The sequence below is a fragment of the Strigops habroptila genome, chromosome 1 (genome assembly GCF_004027225.2).
Source record: "Strigops habroptila isolate Jane chromosome 1, bStrHab1.2.pri, whole genome shotgun sequence".
NCBI classification, from domain to species: domain Eukaryota; kingdom Metazoa; phylum Chordata; class Aves; order Psittaciformes; family Psittacidae; genus Strigops; species Strigops habroptila.
Genome location: NC_044277.2, coordinates 44,695,138 through 44,721,084, shown reverse-complemented (window position 1 = coordinate 44,721,084; position 25,947 = coordinate 44,695,138). Strand labels below are relative to the sequence as shown.

Genomic DNA, 25,947 nt, shown 5'->3' with positions numbered 1-25,947 from the left:
GATGCAATTATGTCATAAACAAATTGATCCTGTTTGACGATTATTTCATAAGGCAAATTATTTCTGTAAAATATGAGTAATAGAAGTTTTCTATATAACAGAAGTAAATAAAAAAGCCCCAAACCTTTCTGTGATGACTGAGGGTCTTGTAGGATGTGCAGAACATGTAGCTGACTCACATCACAGTTACATAAGCTACATAAGAACAGATGTCTAAGTTCTGGGAAAATAATTTGCAGCTATTGAGCTGTGTGAAGAAGAAATGATTCTACTCATTCCTCCTGTAAATACATAGGTAACTTCGAAGGGAAATCATGCTAAGGATTTTTCAAAGGAAAATAAATTATATTTTTACTCTATCATATCAGCATTAAAAATCAGCTAATAGTTGTAAATATATATGTTTACTAACACCTCATTAACAGTGCATTGGATAGGCAACCAAAAACTGTTTTAGAATTCCACAAAGCAATGTGCAGATTGAGAAGAAAGTTGACAATCAAGGTTGTTCTCCTACAGCCTTTTGATGTAAAGAAATACTTTCAAGATATGCTTAACCATCAGGCTAGGAAATGTAATATATAGATAGAATCAGAATCTACTTCTGATCATCAAATCACCAAATTTAAAGTAGTGTAATATGAAGGCTCTCTGAGACAAGCTCTGCTTCCTTTATCTGAAAAAGGAATTACTAAAAGCGAATTTTACAGTACTTTTAATAACATTAACTGCACTAGCAGCATTGTGTGTTAAACCTGTACCAAACTGCACCCCTGCCCTTGAGACCCTGAAGAAAATCCTCAGAGGATCTCAGGGTGTATTATTGTGCTTCCGTTCACTTACACAGTGATCAGTCCAGCACAGTGACTCAGTGATGAAAACAAGAAAGAATAAAGAAACCCTTAATGCAGTGCATTTCATGTATGCTTGCTTCTTTATTTCGGGGTTTTGTTTTATTTAAATCAAGAAAATGATACTTATGAAAGCATATCAGCAAACTCTGTAAATCGTGATATTCTAAGTCAGTAATACAAATAGATACACATAACTGTAAAGGAAAGCTTTTTCCCTTTGTGACCCCCATATAAATTACAATTGTTGCAACTGACATCACACATAATGTGACACTATTTATCATACACTGTTATAACATGTAATAAGGGGACATGATTGTTCAAGGCCAGGTTGGACAGGGCCTTGGCCGACATGGTCTAGTGGAGGGGGTCCCTGCCCATGGCAGGAGGGTTGGAAGTAAACGATCTTAAGGTCCTTTCCAACCTAGACCACTCTATGATTCTATAATAATGAAATTGGAAAGATTCCCCTACAGCTAGTTCCCTCTCCAAGCCCTAATAGTATCACACATAGTCATAACCAGCCACTTCAGAAATTATTTACACAGAGTGTAATCTTATAAAGATTCATTAAGTAACTTCCCCAAAGAAGAGAGGATGTATGGGAAGTATATTTGATTGTTTCGCCATCACAAAGAATCAGTTATGCCTTCCTAAGCACCAATTAATCAGGTATACCCAGAAAAGGTCTGTAGGTAGGAAGGATATGGCTTGGAGCATATTAAAAAGATTACGGGGAAGGTTATTCTAAAAAAATCACCATTTTATATCCCCCCCCCCCCCCCCCCATCAATAACTCCTTAATACATCGGTCTGTTGTCACAGTCGCTTTGCCTGCTTCCTACTCGCTGCAGCTCGCTTTTCTTGGGGAAGGGGGAATAAAAACCAGACTTTGAGCGCCCTGGGGGAACCGCGGCCGCCCGCCCCGCCCCGACGGGCTGCTCCGGCAGCACCACCGCTGCCCTCAGCACCTCCCGAAGGCTCCCGCGGGCGGAGCCCGCCGGGGCGGTGGATGGGGAGTCCCGTCGCGGTCGGGTCGAGCCGGGCGGGGCTGGGGCGGGCCAGGCACCACCTGCCCTCTCCCGGCGCAGCGCGGCGCGGCGGGGCTCGGCACACTCCACCCACCCACGGCTACTTGTTCGCCCCTCGACGGGCCGCCTCCATTTCCACTCGTGGGCGGCCCGCGGAGCTGACCCCGTCCCGGGCGGAGCGCGGAGGAGACGGCGGCCATGTCGCGGGACCCCGCTATGGCGGCGTGGCTGCTGGCGCTGCTGGTGAGTCCGGGCCCCGGCGGGGGGCCCCGTGACCGGGGGCAGGCGGGAGGTGCTGCGCGGGGAGCGGCACCGGCACCGCCCGGCCCCGGCGCCTCAAGGCAGAGCTCTGCCCGTCGGGGGTTGTCAGCCCTCCTGCCGCCGGTTGCTTGGGGTTGGGAACGGGTTTTCTCTCTTGCTTTGGAAAGTAATGGTTGTTTGCTGTCCGAAACCAGGTAAAGGTAGAAGAACCCGGTACGAACGGTGTCTGGAATGGGTGGGGTTTTTCGAGACGCCAGGAGGAACAGGAACGCAGAGAGGAGTTTGTATTGTTTCTGTCTTCATGCTCAACATACTATCTGTGTTAATAGATTGCATTACCTTGATGAAGAAATAGTGCCAGAAGGCAGAATGGGTCGTAAAGTTTAATTTAATAGAATTCCTTATTGCCTTAGAGAAATGACACCGAATTCTTAATAATCCAAGACACTGCAGGCTTTGTCCTTCCCTGTCCTCACTCTTTAGCCATCAGTCTTCAGACTTCTTATCCTATAAAATACCTTTTCAGGCTAAAAGCAAAGTGCGTTTCATAACAAATTGAGACCAAAATGCCTGGATTGTTTGATTTGGGCTGATGGCTTCTAGCTGATTCTAGATGCTTTACAGGGAGCTCTCCGTCACATCCACGTCATTGTTCTTTAGTTCTTCACCTTTCCAGGCTGGCAAAATGCCTGCGGAAGTCAGGCCACCGCCGCTCAGATGAAGGTGAAGGTGGAGGCCAGGCCATGGGCTGCGCTGGGGAGCTGGGCAGGTTTCAGGAACAGCTCGTTGCAGGGTCACCTGGCAGGTGCTGTGCATCCAGACCTTGCTCCTGGAGCTCGAGATCCTGCAAAATCAGAGTTGTTAGCTGGAGACCTGTTGTCCCAGCTAACCCATAACTGACGTAGACTTGTGGTTGGCAGCAAGTTGTCCAGCAACAGTTAACCCGGTTCTTTGCAGCACGCTGGGAGTTACAGTTTGGTTGGAAAATGTTTTACCCTCTTTTTACCCAAAAGAGCAATGGGAAATATGCAGAGTGATACTTGTACAGAACTTCTCGCCAATTCTTTCTGTAATACCAGAAGTCACACCGTTGTCTGTTTTGGTGGGCTTGCGCTGGCTCAGGATGCTGTTGGGTTTGCTTGAAGAGGAAAATTATTTTCCTGAATCCTCATCATCCTCAGTCTCAGCTAAAGCTGGGGTTAGGGTACAGTATACTAAGAGTGAAGTTGTTTTGGTGCTTAAATGCCTCGTTGGATAGAATATTAGAGCAAATAAAGCTGCCTTGGTTGATGTCAGGAGAAAGAGCGGCACTGCTGGGCTTTGCCTTTTTGGTTTGTTTGGTATTCCTTTTCCCTACGCTGCACAAAGCCATTCTTGTGGCAGAAGGTCTAGTTGCCTGTTTGAGAGCATCAGATTAGGGTCATTTATATCTTATGACATGCAAAGATAGCACTGATAACTTCAAAACCTTAAGAAACTACTGAAGACAAAACCAGCCTCAGAAAGTTGTTTCTTCCCCAGGCATCTTCTACCTTAGAAGCATCGAGAACTGCTTTCCCCAGGTCCCTGCCTCCAACCGTTTTCCAGGTGTGTCTGGGCGTGCCGGACGATAGTGCACCCGTAGGGCTGGGCTTTACCTGGCGTGTTGCCAGGTGCACACCCAGCGCCATGGGCATGGCTGTCGAGGATTATTAGACCAGGAGGTTTCTTGACCATTTCTGAAGGAGGTGGACATCACGTCTTCCAGAGAGGAAATCTTTGGCACTTCCTACATTTCAGTGAAGAGTTGACAGAGATGTATGAATCTTATCATGCAAGTAGCAAAACTGATCTTTTTTTTTCTCTGAATGTGTACTTGCTTGATGTTCAGGATGTTAGGCTGGGTATGATGAAATTCAGTCCAGAATACATGAGATCACTATTTTAATGTCAGAGCCAGGAGCAATTTCCTTTCAAAATTCATAGAAACAAATATAAAAAAAAAGTAAAAAATAAAAAAGGAAAACCAAACAAGCCAACATCATGCTTAGTTTTAGAAAGAACAAAGGTGAGATTATTCCAAGCAGCCTCGCTTCTATTGCCAGTAACATGTTGAAACATGGTAAAAATATTTACAAGCATCTATGCATTGATTCAACAACTTAATATTGTTCCAAAAGGGGGAGAGGGAGGGGAAACCAGCACTATGGTGAGATATGAAATCAGGTTAGAAATACATAAGATCTAGTATTTTATCCATCCTGTTGAACTAAAGTGGTGTATTATTTTGGACACCAAACTTCTAAATAAAGTGAATCCACCCAGAGGAGACTACAGGAAGGCAAAAATTGCGATCTAAATTTGGGTAATCCTGTTTTATGATTCCTGAAGTGAGATTAATGAACTGGGTACTGAGAAAAGAAAGTGGGTAAGATGCGTGCTAAGTTTTCAGCTATATGAAGGGTAATTGTGAAGAAAAAGGAACTACACTGTTCAATGAGGGCGTTATTAATGTGGCAAAGAGGGAAATGTGGTTTGAGGATAAGACATTTCGGTACAGGTGTTTGAGTTTCTCTTGTGGTAAATGGAGGTACAGTGGATGCAGAATGCACCTATGTGGTTGGATCAAATTGTGCTTTCGAAGCAAATCTCCAGAGTGTGTGAATCTGATCCCTCCTGGGTGAAAATGTGTTGAGAGGTGCATCCGCCTGCTCGTGGGTGTTTGGTCTGTGGGACCAGGCTAATTCTAATCTGAAGTAAACGCCATAAAACATGGGTTGTGTAGTGTTGGGCTCTCAGCAGCAACTGCTTTGCTCTACAAATCCTCTTGGTTTTGGCTTACAAACTAGACATAGCTACAGTCAGTGGAGCCCAGAGAGAAAAAGATGTGGGCTGGCTTTGGGGCAAATTGAACTGCTTTTCAATCTCGTTGTCTGCTTTGTCTACATTTCTATTTATTATAACAGAGGTTTAGGCACTTAGCATTCATTTAGATGTGTAAATTGGTATGCATTAATCTGAAACTGGATCTCATCCAAACAGCAATATGATCAACTTATCAGGAGCTAAAAATTAGGGTAATAAAATGAGGATAAAAATGAAAAAAAAAAGACTTTCCATCTGTAAGACAATCCAGGCACTGCCTTAGGTTAGCTAGTGAGGCTGTGGGGCCTCCATCCCTCCATTTTAAGAACAGGTTATAAATAGTTGTCAGGAAGCACTTAGGTGTAGTTCACCCGCCTCAGGGCCAGAAGATGGACTAGTAGATAACCTTGGATTGTCCCTTCAGCCTGTCTCTCTTAAGTGTGGAAGATCTTCGCTTGCCTGTTGTCTTCAACACCAAACTGGCTCACAGGAGGTGTGAGATCCAAGTCTCCTGACACACAGCATACGTGAAAGACCATGTTTCTAGGACTTACTGTTTCATACTGTAGCAAATATGGGCACATACCTTCTTACTTACTCAGTCTTTATCTTTACAGTATAAAACTAAACTGAGTGTTCAAAATCTGTCCTTTAGTCACGTCCTGACTATACCTGAACATGGATTTGGGCAAGAGCAGCCTTGCTATATGTGGCAGTCACTCCCTTCTTTCTCCTGCCCTCTTGCCTACTCCTGCTGCTTTCCTGTAGTGTCTCATTCCATTTTTATTACTTCAGGCCTTAGGTTTTCCACCTCATTTTCTGTAACCACCCAGTCAGACACTTCTGACAATGCCTTCTCAGTTCTGTGTCATCAGTGGATGTCATCAACAGATGTCTAATTTTTGTGCCAAGGCTATGATCCACATCAGATGACTGGGCTTTCTTATTAAGCCAGTTAATAGAAGGCAGCTCTAGGATATTGAAAAAAAGGGAAAATTCAGAATTCAACACCTGTTGGATATGTGACTTTTCACTTTTCCTTGAAGAAAATGTCATTGAAAAGTGCTTTTCCCCTTTTTAATTTTTGGAACCTTTACAAATTTTCAATATAGATGCATGATTCCTGTATATCTTTGTTCCACATGTATTTGTCCAAATAAATAAAATTGCCATTCTTAAACACCTTTTGAAGATATCTTAGAAGTCCCTTATGAGATTGCCTGTGGACTACAGGTGAAAAAGTACAAGAGCAAAAGTATTTTTTACTGTTTTAGCAATAAAACAATGTTTTGAGGCTGCTTTGCTACTAAGCAGACAAACCGATTTTTGCTTTTAGTTGTTTTAATGAAAAGCTTTCTGTTTATAATGACTAATGGGATTTTCTTTCTTCGATACGCATCTCAGTGGAAGACCTGCTTATTCCTGAACTTACACCACTTCTGCTTATACTGCGGTTCTCAGGTTTCCAGTACAAGGAAACTTCTCACTTTGTGTCTCGTTTCCATTCAGTATTGAGACAGAAATACTTTTCCCTTCAGTTTACCAGTAAGAACAAACAAGGAAGGATGTTCACAATGACATCTTGGCAATTATTCACCTTCTGAAAGAGTTGCAGCTTCTGTTGGAAAACCTTTTCTAGAAAACAAAATTCTCCTGTCACTCTTGGTGGTACAATCTCTTTAATCATAGAAATAAGTTTTTAAATTTCATATAACTAGTAAAACCAAATAAGACTACAAATATTCATGAAAACAACTTGGTTTAAGGTGTAAGATCCTGCAGCTCTCACCGTGCATATCCGTGGGGGACTTAGTGTTTGCTGAATTTTGTCTTCAGAATATACATATTGGGCAAATAACCCTTTGAAAAAGAGTTGTGTTGTGCAAGTCAAAACAGCAGCCTGCTACATTGCTCAACCCTGTCCACTGCAGTGCTGCTTTGTGTGGGAAAGAGATAACATCTTAGAAAAAAAAAAAAGGCTGTCATCAATGCAGCAATCAAGTCTGAGTCAGAGGGATGAATAGGGAGAGCCCAGTCAACAGTCCAGAAACCAGTCAAAGAGAATATAAAGAAATAATCCCTGACTTTTCAGTAGGAAATCACCTTTTCTGAGCTTTCTTTGCCTTGGGCATTAGTATTAAAAAAGAAACAATCAGCGAAGTAATGAAATGTAGGTAGATGTGATAGTTTTGAGAAGGCTAAGTGTATTCTGTACGTATACAAAGCTCAAAAGTTTTATTTGTTCGTTTCAAGTGTTGTAATAACCTGCTTTTTGATGTTATTGTTTCCCAGTGCTTAGTTTTGCACTGTAAGTTTTGCCCTCGGGTTTGTTACTTGCAGAATGTTTGGCACCTGGAGAGCGGAGGTAGACACAGGGTCTCTGGTAATTTAACTGAGGCTCCAGTTCCTTCCAGCCAGGATAAGGCACCTAGCTGGGGTGTTTAAGGGCATGCATAGCTGTCCTGAGCTATCCTGGTGCACTAAGAGATTGGCAGTCCCAATATTGACTGCTGGCATGTAAGATTTTGTCAAAGCAAGCATGATTTGCTTGTTAGATGCACATGTGTCTGCCTTCTTAAGTAAGGGATGCACGTATGCCATTTATCCTCCCAGCAAAGTGCAAAGTAGAGAGATGCTTCTGTCATGTGCACGTCAGCAGATGTTTTAATTGGTCCTTGCTTTTAAACATTAATTAACCAGTTTTGTTCTCTGAGGGGGTTGGTAACCCACCACAGCCTGTATAATCCAAAATTTGCCCAGAAGAGGGAGCTTATCCAGAGTGTTGCTGGTAACCAGTGCTTACTTCAATCAATGAAAAATTCCTGATGTTTTGGAATAGTGAAGCACAGTTCAACACTAAAAAATGGTTGTTTAAAAATTATTATAAAGTCTGGATTTATTGAAAAAACAAACAAATATTAATTGCTTATTATCTGTTTCCTGCTGGGGAAAAAAGTGCAAAACTTAATTATATAATTATAATTTCTTACAATCTAATTATGTATTTATTTAATTATATAATTATAATTTAATGTGAGTGGTTATGGATGAATTTTTTGGAAGCTATTATGGGTAAATAGCAAAAATTTATAGAGGTCAGATGCCCTCTTCCTTATGGCTTTGCTGTTTGTATGAAGGAAGTCATGTCAGTTAAGTTTTAATACTGCTAAAGTGGCATAGAATTAATAATGATTATCATAACTTCCATTGCAGATCTGTGTGAATTATGGAAATGGACTCTATGTGAAGGTAGGAAATAATGGAAGACTTATTTTCTTTGTCAGTGCCTGAAAAAGGTTTCTCTGAGCAAAGTGTCAAAGGTGTAACTTACTTCAGTTGATAAATATTTTGAGTTTTACCATTTTCTGAAACAATGAAAGCTGTGTAATGAATAATGAAATTAAAGGTGAAATGTAAGTGAACAGATTCCTACATCCATCAAACTGGGTGGTCTTCAACTTTGAGAAACTTACCCTAAAATATAAAGTTTGCAGATATCTCTTTTTAACTCTGTGTAAATCAACTACTATTTTATGGAAGATGTTAATTGGAAACATTTCCAGATGTTAGTCTGGAAGTCAACAGGCACAGTAGGGACTAAGCTGGACAGAAGGATGAAGGGTGTAACACAGTGTAAGAATGAGGAGTAGTTCAGCAAGGAAAGCAGAGGCAGTGGATGGGTTGAATGAATGTTTCATTTATTCTGTTTTGGAGAGAAGGTTGAGTAGTATTGGTGAGTAGTTGAAGCAGTATTGGTGGGATGGTAAACAGGGCAATAAGGCAGAAATGGTGGTTCAAAACAGCCATAGTGCCAAACATCTTCCCACATCTGATGACAGGTGCATTTTCACCAACCCCTAGTCATGGGAACTTGCTGATGTATTTAAAGCCTGTCTTACCTAACCATGCCTTGATGAAAAGACTAATATAGTTTTCCTCTTCAAACAACTTGAGGAGTGTATAGCTCTAAGATTGTGGCTCGGAATGCTAATGCTGCTCCATGATTTTGAAGTTACTAGCTATTGAAAGAGCAAAAGCTATTTGGAAGTCTAGGCTGCAGCAGCAATAAAGCATTCATCTGAAATGGCTAAGTGTAATGCTGACATTCAGTCTTGTTTCTTCACAGGTTTACAATCAAAATGGCAGGAGTGGCATGTTGTCTCATCCCAACAGCCTAGTCAGACAGAAACGAGAATGGACAGTCCCTCCGGCTTTCATACGGGAAGAGGAAGACAATTCCTATAAGAATCCGATTGCTAAAGTAAGCCCAGAAAATAAATAAATACAGAATACACATAAAAATAGAGACAGAAAAGTAAAATAAGGGTGTGGCTTCCATAAACATATGCACAAATGTTTATTTAATTTGAAAGGTCTTTTGAATGTCAGTTGAAGATTGACACATTTCCTTCTGTTTCCTTCCTTCAGCAAATGAGTTACTCTTGCAGCCTGATTTGGCTCAGTCTCTCATCCTTTCCTAAACACCAGTTTTTATCAAACTTTGGGGAATGCAATATCTTTGAGATTTTTACTCCATCACCCCTACTCAGCTATAGTTGAACTTGGCAAATGGGTCCCAAAACTGCTGGTGGTGATTGGGCAGAATGGAGCATAATTATGTATGCCTAGGTTTTTTAGGAAACAGAGCTAAAAATAAGCAAGGTGTTATCCTTTTTGCAAGAGTTATAAGCTTTTGGTTCAGGACTAGTGTTAAAACCTGAATTCACCACACCCGTCATATAAAGTACCACACCTTCAGCATATAAAGTAGCTGCTGATGGTAGCAGGCTGTTACCCTCTGCTTGGGCTGCCCCTTGATGGTAATGCTGGTACAATGCACACCTCCTTTTCCAGATGTTTCAGGTACTTGCTGACAGCAGAGGAGAGGAAGGGTATAATCTCTAGCCTACGCAGCCTCTTCTACCTGTTCCTCTCCAGGTTTCACCTTTCTTCCTCCACACCATCACTTCCTCTCAGTCCTGGGCACACTCACTAGCTTAGGTCCAATCTCCCTTAAAAAGTTGTTATATATTATTTCTAGGCTTTGCTCAAGTAACTTCAGTCTCCCCTGCTCAACTGGTTCAAGATCTTCTTCCCTGACTTCAGCTTTTCATCTTATCACAGTGGTTTTCCAGCCTTTCCATGCAGTTTTATTCTGTCCCACTCTCTTTGTACAAGCAGTCCCATTTTTCTTCTCCCACAGACCTCTGCACTCCATGGTTCCCAGCTGCTGCTCTGCCTGTCATGTTCCTCATCTCCCTGCACCAGATCCTCAAACAGAACATGCAGCTCTTCCTGCATTGATCTCAACGTTTCCATGGTCAAAGATGTGCAGGGAAATGTGTTTAATATTTATTTGTGTTTGTTCATTGCAAAAATAACAACAATATTTTCTTTGCATTTTTAAATGTAGTTTTATTTACCAAATGCTATTTAATCTGTTATATTCCTGCTAGATACATTCTGATCTTGAAGATACAGGGATAGTGGTAACTTATACTATATCTGGTCAAGGAGTAACAGAACCCCCTTATGGATTATTTGTTATCAATGGGAAGACTGGAGACCTGAACATAACAGGAAGGGTTGACAGAGAAAAGACTCCAATGCTGCTTGTAAGTTGAGTGGTAACTTTTTCCTTATAGGTGTCCTGCTATCCATTTTTATTTATTTTGTTCAGACATGTTTGCTGTGGTTAGTTTTAATGTTCCTGGATACTTGGCTGTGTATACATGCTGATATTTATAAGCATATTATGTATGCTTATATGATGCTTAGATTTTTTTATATATATATTTCACATATGTATTTATACATATTACAGTCACCTATCAGATTTGCTTATTGTTTCTGTCTGTATTATTTCAGCTCAGAGGTCACGCGCTGGATAAGACTGGAGCAAAACTGGAAGAGCCAATAGACCTCCCAATTAAAATTGTGGATATAAATGACAATTTTCCAGTGTTTTCACATGAAGTTTTTGCTGGTTCAGTGGAAGAATTAAGTGAAACAGGTAACATTATTTTAAGAATTGTTTTTTTCGTTCAGCTTTTCCCAACATGCAAGGGCACAAGTTGAATATACTCTTTTCAGCAGCATATCTGCAGTGACAAGAATACATTCTCTTGCTTTACATAGACCAGGTTATCCATGTGTGAATGCAAGTTTTTATTCAGGGCTAAGCTGTGTGGTGTGACTAAGGGAAAGTGTTGACATAAAGACAACAAAGAACAACATTTCCACTTATGGCACCTTTGGTTTGGTGTCAAAGCTACTGCAAATCTAGGAGTCAGAGTCCTTCAGGAGGAATTTCATGAGAAATGCAGTATACCTTTTGGCCTTGCGATCGCAGCTGATTTGAGAGGAACTCCACTCTGCCACGCTCATGGAAAGCCCTGCTTTGTCTATTGTCTGGAGAGGTACTTCAGTGTGAAGTGCCTATGGCCGTGACCTAACCTTCAAAGAATGAGTTAGTGGCTGTTTTCCTATTGATGTCAGTAGATATAAGAGCAACAGATTATTTCCCAGAAGATAAGAAAAACTGGAATAAACCAATGCAATAAATGCCTGTCATTGTGTCCATTTCAATGTCACAATAATCTGAAAAAAAACCCAAATTCTTGACCATACACTTGGCTGAGGTATTGAGTTCCCTCAGCTCTCTTCAAGTCAGTAGCAGTCATATGGTAATTGCCCTTTGTCTGAATTCCAGCTAATGTTCAAACTCAGGCACTGGATGCTAAGGTACACCCTTTCCCAAAGGATTGCACCATGGGGCCACCATGGATTTTGAGTGAAGCTATTGGAAGGCATCAGTGCAGACCAATTGTTTTAATAATGCTCAGGTGGAGGAGTCAGTAGTGCGCCCTTCAGAACAATGTGTGAGGGAAATGTAGCTGCTTGTTCAAAAACGTTTTCGTTCTTCTCTGTATGATAGCTACAGTTTTCTGTCAGAATTTTGGAGAGAATTCAGCCTGTTGTTTAATTCTGTTGCACTGAATTCTGTGAGTTACATATGTGTGGATACAATCCTTTTGTTTGCTAGAGGGTATACTTTTAACATATGTACTGTTTGGATTTTAGGAGTGCTTCTTCACCTCTATTCATTAAATAAATAAAGGCAAGAGCATCAGAAAATCAGGCAGTGCATCTTGACAATCTTGTAATTGCACATCTTTAAAAAAAAAATACTTCACAGTGCATGGCAGTGTAAACAAATACTGTATTTTGTTTATCTTTTCCAGGTACAATTGTAATAAGGATAAACGCCACAGATGCAGATGAGCCAAATAACCTAAATTCCAAAATTGCTTTCAGGATTGTTTCCCAAAGCCCTAGTGCTGCATTCAGTATGGATAAGGATACTGGTGTGGTTCGAGTAGCAAAAATAAACCTTGACAGAGAGGTAAAAAAACCCCTCCCGTTTTTAATGTTAGCAGCAGTCTTCAAATGCCTCTGTTGTCACCTTCAGCCCTGCGTGCTGAAGAACTGGCCCTCTTGCCTTCTTTCACCTCCCTTGGGATTAAAGCCTTGTCTGGCTGATTCATGTTTTTCAGGAATTGAGGGGTGGTGTGTGTGATGGAGTGAAGCTTGTATTCCCTCTGTCACCTCCCTAGCACATCACCAGCCCAATGGCCATTGCTTTCTGTCTCCCATACAGCCAGGGCAGCAGTTACATGAAGCAAGGGGTTGTTTCTTCCTGCTGGAGAGCTTTTGGCAAAGACCACCCAGATCACCATCTGCAAAACTGCTGATTGCATCTAGAGTTTTTGTAGCCTGCTATGCAAATTGAGGTGCGGAGAGTTAGGACAGTCACTGCTGTGAGACAGGGTTGAAAGCTACATATTATGAGCAGCTTTATCTGAGCTTGCATGAATTTTGACTGGCCAGCAGATGGTGATCTGGACGTTAGCTCTGCAGGTGGGGACAACATCTCTGCCTCTAGCGCTGACATGCAGGTATCATTGGTCCTGTCCCTGAAGTTCTTTCATTTGCCACCTAAGTACAGTCTTGCATGTGGGGAACATGCAGTAGTCCCAGATCCTTTTCAAAGCCTCAGCAGAGCCTGTCAAGGTAGTTGTGTGTGAGATTGACTACTGGCTAGAGGGGAGTTATAATTGACCATGAGAGGGATTATGAAAATGTAACAGAGATAATACAGCTAAGGAAATTTTTTTGCCTGGTTTAAACACTTTTTTTCTTATGGTGACAGACACAAAGTAGTTATTCTTTGGTGGTGGAAGCAAAAGACCGTGGTGGTGAATTAGGTGGGAATGCTGCAACGTGTTCTTTAGAAATCAAGATTTTGGATGTTAATGACAATCTGCCTGTGGTTGAAAGTAGCACAGTAAGTAGATTTATCACAGTATTTGGCATGTTCCTATACTTGCCAGTATCCCATTGCTTAATACAAGATTGTGCAAACTTTCTTGCACTGGTGAAATGAGGTAAATCATGACATCTTTTTAAAGTAGAGTGTTTTTCATTTGCAGTTTGAAGGAAGCATTGAAGAAAACAGAGCAAATGTGGAAATTCTGCGAATAAAAGTATTTGACAGAGATGAAGAGTTTTCTGATAACTGGCTGGCAAACTTTTCATTTGTTTCTGGGAATGAAGGTGGCTTTTTTCGTATAGTAACAGATACCCAAACAAATGAAGGAGTTCTGACTGTTGTGAAGGTTAGTATATTCTTTAGAGAGTCATCTTTGAATATCAGAACAATTTATTCCCTTTAAGTTGACATGCAAATTATTTATATTCAGTCAATATGTAAACTGTAAATTTAAATGGCAGACACTCCTCCTTTGGAATGTTCTTTGTTGGTGTATTGAGTAATTCTGTGCAAAATAATGATTTTGTCCAGCTTTACCATTAACATGTGGGATCTCAAGTACATATATCTAGTGGGCCAGAAGTCCCCAAAATTTCTGTGTTGTTTGGGCAACAGTTATGCTGTACACTTTTGCATATATTTTCTCTCCTTGATGATCTCAGTTTCAATTTCTGTATCTCCAGTGGCCACAGATAATGTTGCAGGCAATGCCTACACCATGAGTCATGGGCTACAGATTATTTTATGAATTTCCATAAATTGAAATTATGAAAATATTTTCTATACATCGAAATTTCCATTTTATGAATTTCACTCCTCTTTAGTCCACAAGCATTGAAGATGCATAGTGCCCCTTTTTTTTTTGCTCTGTTCCCTTATCTGAAAACTGATAATTGTAAAAAAAATTAATAAGCATTATTAAGTAAATTAATTGGTTTTAAAAAAAAAAAGAAAAAAACAACTCACAGAACAACAGCAAAAAATCCCCAAAATTTAACATTGGAAGAGCCAGGTAATATGGAGCGCTGGAAGTAAAGACAGAATATATGGGTAGGACTCATCGCACCTACCTTAAATTAGTTTAAATTAAATAATATAAAGACATACCTATGGTGCTATCCATTAAAAATAAGAATAATCTTCCTACTATAGTAGTTAGAAGCATTATGTATTGAGAGTAACATGTTAACCATCAGTATTATTTAAATAGTATTATTTAAATACTAAATGTATAAATGTTGTCTAGATATATTCTATCAGATTCAGAGTGTGTTGTTTTTTGTTTTTTTTTACTGCTTTAGGAGCTGGATTATGAAACCATGCAAAGCCTGAACTTGGGCATTGTTGTTACAAACAAAGCAGAGTTCCACAAGTCAATTAAACACAGTTATAAAGCACAAACAATTCCAATCAAAATTAATGTGATTAATGTGCGGGAAGGCCCTGTATTCCCTGGTGGCACAAAAATTATTGAAGCAAGTGAGAAACTTCAGATAAAACAGGTTATTGGACAGTATCAAGCCTATGATGAAGACACTGGAAAACCAAGCGAGAAAATTATGTAAGAATCTTTTTATAACCATCATAATTAAGTGTGCCAGATAACATATCTTACTGTAAAAACTTGTATATTGAACTGCAGTAATTTCAAAGGCCACCATAGAATCATAGAATAGTTTGAGTTGGAAGGGACCTTCAAAGGTCACCTAGTCCAACACCCCTATAATGAGCAGGGACATCTTCAACTAGATCAAGTTGACCAAAACCACATCCAGCCTGGCTTCAGTGTCTCCCTGGCAGTCAGTCGTTTTCTATTACATGTAATTCACATCTAGAACAACATTATCATCATCTTCAATATTCTATTATGCAGAAATCAGCTAATGTGAAAATCCTACTTGTTTTGTTGCACATGGTGGGACCTGAGTGTTTGGGCTGAAGTTTTCTGTGCTTGCATGCAGTTTGCTGTGCCTGTATACATTTGAGGGTAGATATACTCATGTGATTTCATCGTCTGCAGAAACATTAGTAAGAAATAAGCAGAAGCATCTAGCAGTGAGAGAGAAAGGGTGTAAAGTAGAAAGTCTGTGTGTGCATGCTTAGATTTGGAATCACAATTCTTCAACCATGGTGGTCGAACCACCACCATGGCTTTTACAAATGGTGCAGACCAGCGGAGGTGCATACCCAACAATGGTCCCCTCTCCCTCGTCACTGTATTACCATCTCTCCCAGGCAGCTGCTGCTCAGCTTTTGCTGGGAGCAGGGATGAAGGGCAAGAGGATGATGACCATCAGTGCAACTCCCTCCCCTGCTCCAGTCTCACTCCCTGAGTCTACTTTTTATAATGCCTCCACACCTAAATCCTGACTCTAGAGGGAGAAGCAGGTTTCAACATTCAGGATAGGTTTATGACCTTAGGTTTATAGTTGAAACCAATTTCAGTGGCAGGAGCATCAGACCTCAAACCTAGGGATTTGGTCTCTGCTTTAAACGAAGAGTAAGCATACTGTGAAGCTGCTTTTCACACTGATGGTTGTTTTCCTCATTATAAATTTGTATTTTTTTATATGTGATTTTAATCAGATACATGAAGGGAAGAGATATGGCAAACTGGATCACAGTAGACTCAGTCACAGGTGAAATCCGACTTGCCAAAGAACTTGATTACGAATCACCTCATGTAGTGAATGGTACCTACACTATCACCATGTTGGGTGTAACTACTGGTAAGATGAGAGGGTTTTGTCTTCGTGCTAGTCTGTTTAGGGTTTATTTTGCCTTTCTACAACTGTAGTGGGTTTAAGCTCCCTATCTTTAATTGCCTAAAAGGTGCCTAGTGCAGTTTCCCATAGGCGCTGTATTTGGAGGAGAGACATGGGCATCTCGTTGAAGTAGAATGAACCTTGGAATGGGTTCCCAAGGTGCCCGTTTCTCTTCTTTGGCTAGATGGAGGTGAATTTTTACAAAAAGTTTTGCAAAGACCGAGTGTGATAGGAACATCCCTTGTCAAGGTGGAAATTACCACTATCTCCATATACTAATTAGCAGACTTCAAAGTCCTGAGTTTTCTTGAATGCTAAGTAAGAACTCCCTGAACTTCTTTGTATGATACATGTTACTGTGTAACCATACACAGGAAATACTTTTTTTTAAGTTAAAGTAGTAAACCACCTTGCCTTCAGAAGAACTTTGCCAATATGTTTATTAACATTAGGAATGAAATACATAAGCTCCAGGGAGAGCTCTGTCAGCTTACGTAAGCAATGTTTGTGTTTTGGAAAATATTAAGGGTTTTTTTATTTTAAGTTGAAGTTTTTGCACTTTTCAAATCAATATAAATTTTCATATTTTAAAATCTTAGATCTTCCCAAGAAAACGGTCACCGGCACAGTCGTTATTCAAGTTAAAGATGAGAATGATAACTGCCCAGTTATTGTGAACCCTGTGCAAACTGTGTGTTCAGATGCAAAATCAGTTGATGTTACAGCTAATGATTTGGATGGTTACCCAAACAATGATCCCTTCAGTTTTACTGTCATTGATGAGCCAGAAGGGACAGCAAATAACTGGATAATTGGATTCAGCAATGGTAAACAAATATATTTTTAATTACTTTTAGTACTTTAGAGTCCTACTGTTGCAATTTATTAATTCCAGTCAAACTGGCAGTTTGGCTGATCCAGACCAAAAAGCCCTATATATATGGAGTCAGGCATGAAGACACATAGCTTGGTGTTCTGCTTCCTTCTTTCTAATGGCTATAAAAGCACAGTCATGTCTTCTGGAGCCTGTTGTCTTCCCTCAGTTGGACCGTCTTTGCCTAGCTCGATGACCCATATGTGGTAACCAGGATTTCATGAGTAGTGCTGGGGTCAAGCCATTCCCACAAAAGCATGCAGTGACCGAGGATGCTTTTTGTTAAAACTGAGCTTGGCGGTAGGGTTGTGTTACTGGCTGCAATTGCTCTAACTTCCCCAGCTGGGAACATAATGTGGGCATCTGTTGCTTAGTTGTGTCCTTGACATGACACAGCCACAGGAGCAGGTAGTATGTTGGCTCCCTGGTCTCTGCCTGTGGCTTACAACAGATTAACCTGAAGGCTGAAGCTGTGTTTTTGTGAATTCAGCCTTTACCTATCCAGACGACATGACATATATAGATGATTGGGCTGTCTTCTGTGATAAATATTCTGGTGATGTGAAACTCTTCACAATTTCCTGAGACTGTAAGTGAGCACGGCTGCTTTGTTGCCAGCATGAATTACTTGATAAGAGCACATATGCTGTAGCAGCAGCTGATTAAACTTAATGCCATTGTATTGACTGGACTTACTTGGAGGGGGCTTGTTGGGAGGCTGTGAAGGTTTTATTTCCCTTAGTTTACGGGAGTCAGCTTTCTCTCCACTCATTTCTTGTCTTTTTTGCTTTAACTCCCCCCTTCTACGTCAGGCACCAGCATACAGCTGGTACCACAAAACCTGAAGCTGGGCAGAACTGAAGTTCCCATCTTAATAAAGGATTACCAAGGGTTCAGCTGTGCTCAAACACAGTCTGTGCAACTGACTGTTTGTAAATGTGCGGATGACGGCATATGCAGAGAGAAATTTATTGGCGCTCAGACTGTGGGTCTGGGACCAGGAGCGGTTGCACTAATCATCTTGGCATTTTTACTTTTGCTGCGTAAGTAATCCTTTCATATTACCTCACAAGCACTGTAAATATGGTCTGCAAGGCATCAGGAAAGAAACAGTCCAGCCCCCAGGTTTTATCATCTCGGTATGTTCTGTGTAAACTCCTAGTCTGTGTGAAGTCATGGCAAAGCCCCAACTGATTTTGGTAACATCAGCATTTTGCCCTTAAAGGATTTCAAGCTAGGCATTTCGAAATTAATATGTACAGCTTTAATATTTGTTTATGGCGCTGTAAATAACAGGTGGGGAAGCATTAAGGAATCCTTTCAGTGTTCCCACACCTCTCCATATGAAGCCTATCTCTTCCCACTCAAACCGCAGCACTCTCTCCACTCTCTTCTCCCTCACTGCAGACCCCAGTCTGGTGCCTTGCTCCAGGCAGCATGTGACATTGCTCTTTGAGACAAAATAGAAGCTTGAAAGTAAGAGAAGAATGGTTGTAGTCAGGGTATGGCCATGTATACCAGTGATACATTTAAAATGGCAATAATTTATTGCTTGTACTGGTAACAATCTAGCTGTGGTAAAAGAAAGTTCATGCCACACAAATACGCTCTGCTCTTGAAACTGGATTGTTCTGAGTTTCCCAGGCAACAATCTGGACATGTCATAGGAGTGGTGAGGTGGAATTTACATGACACCATGTCGTTATCTAGCAGTAAAAGAACAGGAGGAGTTAGAAGTGCTGAGGTTGTACAGTGATATTTAGGGCTTGGTATATGAGATCATCTGTAGAAGTATAGCTGTGCACATGTGTGGTCATCTGCAGGATTGAGGCCCTGACAGGTTAATTGTCAGTTTACCCTTTAGAAAGCCAGCCTGCCATATGTTTCTAGGAAATACCTTGAGTATTTGGGAACCTGTCTTCAGTCTTTATCTGCTCGCATACTTATCACTCATTACAGTTTGGTATGGTACCTGGCCAAACTTCAGTACTGGCTGTTAGCATGCTTTGACCCTATAATCACATAGTTAATGGCAAACTTCTGCTTCCCCGTAGTTGTTCCGCTGTTAGTGCTCCTGTGTCCCTGTGGCTCAGGAGCAAAGGGATTTGCTGCAATTCCGGACTACAGTGAGGCGATGTTGCGTCAGTGGAACAGTGAAGGAGCAGCTCCCGAGGAGAAGGCATGTATCCCTAATAGCATTTCTCTTTGATTTCTATCCAAGTGTTCAGTTCAGTGCTTAGCGCCTCTTCCACTTTACAGGCTGATGTTTCAAAGCTGATTTTAACCACATATGAACATTAATTGAAATTAAACCTGTGAGCCTCAGTGAAGGATGGGTAAAAGGTGAATTCCACCAGCAGCTCTAGAAAAAACCACCATAGCGTTTAAATAGTAAAGGGAAAGCAATCAAACAAATGTTGATGGTATCTGAGCAGAAGATAGGACTGTGGGAAAAGATGCTATAAAGAAGGAAGCATTTGCATTTGGAAGCCTGGAATGTTCTGCACCCCTTTGGGAGCATGGTAAAGCAGCAAAAGAATGGGTTCTAAAGCTTAGCTCCTACTCACTAGTTTAAAGTTTCGGGCTGCATTTTAAATTATTTCCCTGTGTATTTGCTTTCTTAAACAGAGGAAATTCTTAATTAAAAAACGAACAAAAAAAAGTCAGAAAAGACTGTAAATCAATACAGGGAACAGTGAATGTCAGGAGAAGTTTGCCCTTTGTTTTTATGCAACAAAACCGTGTTTTCAAAAAAAGGGCATGACACTGACATGCTTCTGCACAATAACAAAGAAACAGAAGGTAAAAGACTTGGATCTGTGGCCAGTGCTCACACCAAATTCTTGTTAAAGGCAATTAACAGGGAAGCCAAACGGCTAGAAAAGAAGAAAGGGCCTGGCAGCACCATAGAGGCAGCAGGCAGTGCACACTCCCTCCTCCACTTTGTGTCTGAGGAAAGCTGGGCAGAGTCTTTCTTGGAAAAGCTGAGCTCCCTGGAATTTCACACGCCTTTTTTTAGTGTTTGGGGTTTTTTTCCCCTGCTTTCATTCCCAACCCTTTCAAGAAAACAATGATCTACAGAAGTATTTCCATGATCCTCCTTGGGAACGCAGTCGTGGAAGCTGCACCCTGTTTCAGGAAGCCTTTTACTCTTCGCAGCAACATGTATTAAGTGCAAATTCAAACAAGTCATAAAATGGCATCCTCCCAGGTCCCACCCAGCCCCACTGCTGGTTTGGTGAGTTCCATGTGCTTGCTAGACAGCGCAGCTTTCATGTCGCATTCTAATCTGTGTTATTCATGTAGCCAGTGCTAAGCTTCATCCCACCCACTGGACTGGGGAACTCCAGAGGAGCAACTGGTGTAGCAGTAACAGCAGCGGCAGGAGCAGCAGGAATGAGTGGAGAGGAAAGTGCAGCAGGAGGAGGCAGCTCTGCCTCTCATGTAAGAGAGCACTGCAACACTATTACCAAGGAAAGATGGGAAGAACAAAGACATCTCCTTTCTGGTGCTGAGTATGGAGCCATGGCAGCTGGAGGGGTTGAAGGCATGGCAGGTGTAGAAGGCAAGACAGTGGTGGCTGGAGGAGGAGTCGCAGTGGGATCAACAGGAGCCATGAAAGAAGAATTTTTAAGAGACTACTTCAATGACGTAAGCATATGATCCAAAAATAATAGTATTTTGATATTTACACTTACCATTGCAAAATGCTTGTCATGTTATTACAAACACAGATGAGTAGGTATGTGTATATATAAGCAGTCCTGATACAGTGGCTGATATTGTGTGCATGTGGAGTTGGGGGCATTAAGGATTTTTGGATTAGGCTGACACATGGGACTGGGAGCATGATAATGCTCAGTTTTGTAGCACTGGGTGCTTATAGGGTCTCTCACAGCCTCTTGAGGGATGTGCGTGGAAATGGGATCCACAATATTCAGCAATGACCAAGGATCCCGTTGCAGAGGAAGAAGCCATGAGAGAGACTACATGATCTAAATCTCAGGGATTTAAGCGCATTAAACCGGCCTGTTAGGAGGCATCTATGACTCATGATGAGTCACAGCTACAAACTTCACCATAAAGCAGGTTTTTGAAAGATAAGCCATAGATGTCATACAGGAGAGGGTGGGTCTGCATTTTCAAAGCAGCTGATGAAGTAAGTGGTACTGGACTTGTCTCTTTGCCCAACAGCCTGTGTAAAGGGCCATTCATCAGAAGCATATGAGGCACATGTTGCAATCCCCTTTCTTTCTTCTATTTTTTTTTGGTGACCTAACCATTGCCCAGTAGGCTATTCCTACTCACTGCAGCTATTCCTCTTTGCATAACCACGTCATTAGTCCTTAGGCTGGTGAGCTCCTTATAGTGAAAGTTTCATTTCCATGTGCCAGGGAGCATACAGATTGTCCATCACCTGTACAAACAAAAATATCTTCACACCCCATAGCTGCCTGATGATAGGCTTCTGCAGGGAAGTAGCTGTGCAGGTTTGAATCACCACCTCAGGCCAGGGGAGGATTTGAGCTTAAGATACTTGTATGTCTTCTGAGTGCTCTAGGTACTGGTGTTCTGGGTAAACAGATGCAACAGTAGCAATTCCATTTTCCTTCCACTCTTTGTGCTTCCTAATACTAAGGCATACTTTAAGTATAGCTGCTGAAGTCCTGCGGGAGAGCTTAGTAAAGGTCATACTACAGTAGTCTTTAAAACTTCTGGGAGGCTAACATATCTCAGGTTATGACAGTGGGGGGAGCCCAGACAAGTAACCAAACCAAATAGTTTCAGATGTGTGCTGATTTTTGTAGGGGCATCTTGGGTAATGTGCCTACTTCCAGGAGCAAACGCAGAAAAGCACACGGAGTCTCTTTGGGTCTGGATATATACCACATTACACAGATGCCTGAGCTAATATGCACCCTAGAACTTCAAATGTGGCAGAAGAGTGGTTCTGAGCACAAGCCAGCAACCATATTAGGTAGAGCTGGTTCAGCAGGCCCAGAGGATTTGACTGTCTTCACTCCTGGAACTAGAGCTGGTGCAAGCATGTACACAGATACTTGTGGTGGCATTGTCAGCAACTCTATTGCAAATACTGCTTTCAGGCTGAGCTGGCCCTGAAAGAACTATAGTGTGAATCTATGAGCTCTCCTTGTTCCAAAGTGGCCTGCATAACACTTAAAAATTTATGTGCTGGACTATGTTCCCATACTTATCGAACCATTTAACTTTGTGGTTTGTTTGCTTTTGGGCTCCTTGGGTGTGATTCTGCAGGTTATGCTAGTGAAAAGGGCCATAGCAGGTGATAACATCAGCATGTACTCATTATATGTGCGTTTAAATGTTAAGATACTCTTGGGCATGGTTTTGGCACTCTCCCAAACACCTAGTTAGAGGTGAGGTTCGCTCACTGAACCAAAATAAAAGCAATCTCTTTGTGAAGATGGAGCAGTATGACAAATGGCACAGTTCCTGGTAAGAATAGCACCAGATGGTGACAGTCCCCTAGGTTTTCCATTTAATCTCAGATTTTTCTTCTCATCAAGTGTACTCTCAAGTTCAGACTAATTTCAAAAAAGCAAAAAGCCTTTTAGGTACTGCCTTTACTTGGTTGATGGTTTCTGTGGGTTCAGTTAAATTTCCGTTTTTTGTAACCTTTTTGATCAAGCATTCCTGATCTTCAAATTTGTTAAGTTTAGAGCTGACATTAATGAACTTCTGCTTGCTTTTGTTTTCTGTCTGTAGAAAGCTGTCTCTTTTGCGGATGAAGATGAAACCCAGGCTGCAAACGACTGCCTCCTGGTTTATTCCCAGGGAGAGTCAGGCTCCCCCCACGGCTCAATCGGCTGCTGCAGCTTTATTGAGGGCGATCTTGATGACCACTTCCTTGATGATTTAGGAGACAAATTTAAGACTCTAGCAGAAATATGCATAGGCAGACACATAAACATGAAAGACAGTAGCTCCAGGAATGAATCAAGTTTCAGTCTTAATGACTCAAAGTCACAGTTCTTAGATCAGCAAAATGCTTCCAGCTTGGAAGAAGCCTTTGCCTCGGGAAGCCGCTTCCAGCCTGCCCCGCCAGTGCACGGAGGCAGTGGTGTAGAAGAAGACACCCTGTCCAAGGAGGTGGTCACAGAAACAACCTTCGCCTCCCGCTCTGAGCAGCACAATGCCCAGCCCTTTCCCACGGCCCACTCAGAGACCAATTTCACCATGACAGAAATGTCCTATTCTGCAGGGGCTCCTGCCCGCTCGACCACTGTCTTTCTAGACCCCCAGTTTAAGGAGAACATAGTGGTGACAGAGAGAGTACTGGCACCAGCGTCAAGCTTGAAGGGTATGGTGGAAATCCCTGATTTGCCACATGAAAGTAATGTGGTGGTTACAGAGAGGATGGTGAAATCGGAGGGAGCCGGGCCAGGAGCCCTGACGGTTGGAGATCTCCCTGACTCCCAGTATGTCGTGGTGAGGGAGCGGGAGAGGGTGCTTGTGCCTGCTGCAGAGCAGGGCTCACTCCCATTCCCTGCTGCAGGAGGGGGGCGCAGCATGGTGGTGAATGAAAGGGTGGTCACAGCCTCAGGGATGCAGAGCAGAGCTGAACAGGCAGCAGATGCCAGCCTGGGAAGGCAAGACCACGTCTTGATCGCAGACTCCTCACTTAACCAGGCAGGCTCCAATGTAGAAGGGCCTCCTTCTGCCAGCGCCACACTGAGCAAGTCTTCCAGGGTCACCAAGTACAGCACAGTGCAGTACACTCGCTCCTAGCCTGGCCCCGTGCAGGGCCGTCTGTGTCTGGCACTCTTGTGTCCACATGTGTCTTGCCTCAGGCTTTTTCTTGAGACCTGAATTTACTGGCGCTTTCAGAATGCCATGGACTCCCTTGCAGTAATTTGTATAAATAAGGTTTATGACCAGGAAGTTACTAAGGAAGTCTGCTGCTGCTATGTAAGATTGGCAGCGATGCTTTTGAAGTGGAAAGATAGGGGAAATATTTTTTTTTCCCCCCTTGTTTGCTGTTTTTGTAATTGCTTTTTATTACTCAGTGTACGAATACCACATAACCATAGCTGCATAATTAGGGGAGAGCAGAAATCTAAAATCTAGTGATGGACGTAGCGTGCAAAGCACAAGCTAGGCTTCTGAACTGTTGTTTAGTGTCTAAGGAAGTTCTTTACCGTGAGGGTGGTGAGGCACCGGCACAGGTTGCCCAAAAAAGTGGTAAATGCTCCATCCCTGGCAGTGTTCAGGGCCAGGTTGGACAGAGCCTTGGGTGACATGGTCTAGAGTGAGGTGTCCCTGCCCATGGCAGGGGGGTTGGAACTAGATGATCTTTTCCAACCCAAACCATGCTATGATTCTGTGATTCTGTATCTGCTGAAGTCATCCCTAAGGGGCATCAGTTTCTCATTGTGTTTTGCTGTCTGTTACCTTGTGGGCCAGGGCAGCTCCTTCTGAGCTGCAATTGCTAAGAAATCTCTCCTTCCTGAGAAGCACAGGCCACCAAAGCCTGTACATCCTCAGGCAGTTGCTCTGCTAGAGGGATGTCACAACTTTGGGTTATCAGTGTACCTTAAGCAATCAATACTTGCATATTAGCACAGGGATTAAAGAAAGCAAGTAGCAAAAAAGCTGAGAATGCAATTTTTTTGGTACCTCGATATAAAAATTCTTGGACTTGGCTCTAGGCTGACATGACAAGTAATCATTTGCATCATATAGTTTTTTCACTGGTTCCTAATTGGCCTATTAACAAGGTATGAGAAACAGCCAAAACGTTGGCTTTAGAGCTAGACATTCACGTAGTGGCTTTGCTAGCAAAGTTTATGGCCCTTAGACGTGTAGGATCTGATTTACAAGTGCAGTTAACTAAGTGACTTTAATTCTGTCTGTGATCTCTCAGATACAAGCACAGAAATGCAGTCGGATGTGTGTGTGTGTGTGTGTGTGAGATTCTGCTAGCTCCAAGCACCACAGCTCACGTGACCTGTGTAGTGCCGTATGTAGCTCTGAGAAGGCAAGAGAAAGCTCCCTCTATGTCTGCACAACTTAAGATTACTTTTCTTTCCATGTACTGTGTGGCAAAACCTGAAGACAATACTGCACTGTTTGACACTATATGTATATATGCACATGTAAATATTTACATGCGGTTTGCAACATTTTAAAGTGTATTTTTTTAAGGAAAAACTGTCATACACTCATGTTTTCACAGAGTAGGAAGTATTTTAGATTAGGTATTGGTACTATGTTTATCTTATACCTGTAAAATCAGCAAGCTGGTCATATGGTACTGCAAAGCCCTTGCACCTGCAGAGCTTTCTGGTTGTCTCCATCCCTCCTGGATTTTTCCTGCAGCTGCAGTGTTGTTTTCCACTGCTATGTTTTGCCTTTGACTAGAAGTGCTTTCAGAGTATTTGATTTTACTGATAAGGATGTAAAAGTTGATTCAAAAACACAGATATTCAAAGTAGGAACCATGGCTATGCTCAACAGGACCATTACACCGTTACATTAAATGGATAAGTACTTCCAAGCAAATCAAACTACTCCCTCGCATGGATATATTGGTTATTTATCTCTTACGCTTCATTTTTAAAGTATGTTTATTTACTTCTAAGCAAACATGCAGTTTTAAGTGGTCACCACTTTTTCCTGCAGTTGCAGGGAGTGAACTTACCTCTGACTTTTTAATGGAGTATTTTTATGGTTTTATGCAATCTTAAAATAAAGAACTCTCTGGGTTTTTTGGTTTTTTGGTTTTTTTTGTCTTCATTCAGCTTTAAGACAGCTACCCTGGTGAAAACACCGACTTTTCTACTGCAAATAAAAGGTATAAAGATAGAATGAGGATTGGAATTTCCCAAACAGCCTGAAGGAATATTTGAAAGATGCAGTTATAATAAAAGTTGGTGTACTACTAACCTATTCTGAAAAAAGATTCTGAAAAAAGTGAATTCTGCCTGCTGGTTAAGCACATTAAATT

General features: G+C 41.8%; 1 protein-coding gene across 1 annotated transcript; it reads left to right on the top strand.

Moving 5' to 3' along the window:
- Positions 1–1,677: 1,677 nt before the first annotated feature.
- Positions 1,678–25,714, top strand: DSG2 (desmoglein 2). Its single transcript, XM_030490299.1, has 15 exons — positions 1,678–2,128; positions 8,204–8,239; positions 9,117–9,251; positions 10,447–10,605; positions 10,859–11,003; positions 12,235–12,395; positions 13,203–13,337; positions 13,483–13,668; positions 14,624–14,883; positions 15,909–16,051; positions 16,687–16,914; positions 17,774–18,004; positions 19,016–19,140; positions 20,268–20,612; positions 22,707–25,714. Exons 1-15 carry the CDS (start codon positions 2,084–2,086, stop codon positions 23,727–23,729), a joined length of 3,357 nt encoding a protein of 1,118 aa, XP_030346159.1. The 5' UTR covers positions 1,678–2,083; the 3' UTR covers positions 23,730–25,714.
- The last annotated feature ends 233 nt before the right edge of the window (positions 25,715–25,947 follow it).

What these genes read in the sequence shown, in the direction of transcription:
- DSG2 (XM_030490299.1), top strand. Translation starts at nt 2,084, where the DNA reads ATGTCGCGGGACCCCGCTATGGCGGCGTGGCTGCTGGCGCTGCTG. An exon ending in GATAATTGGATTCAGCAATG is followed by an intron (nt 16,915 to 17,773) that starts GTAAACAAATAT and finishes CTTCTACGTCAG; the next exon opens with GCACCAGCATACAGCTGGTA. An exon ending in GGCATTTTTACTTTTGCTGC is followed by an intron (nt 18,005 to 19,015) that starts GTAAGTAATCCT and finishes GCTTCCCCGTAG; the next exon opens with TTGTTCCGCTGTTAGTGCTC.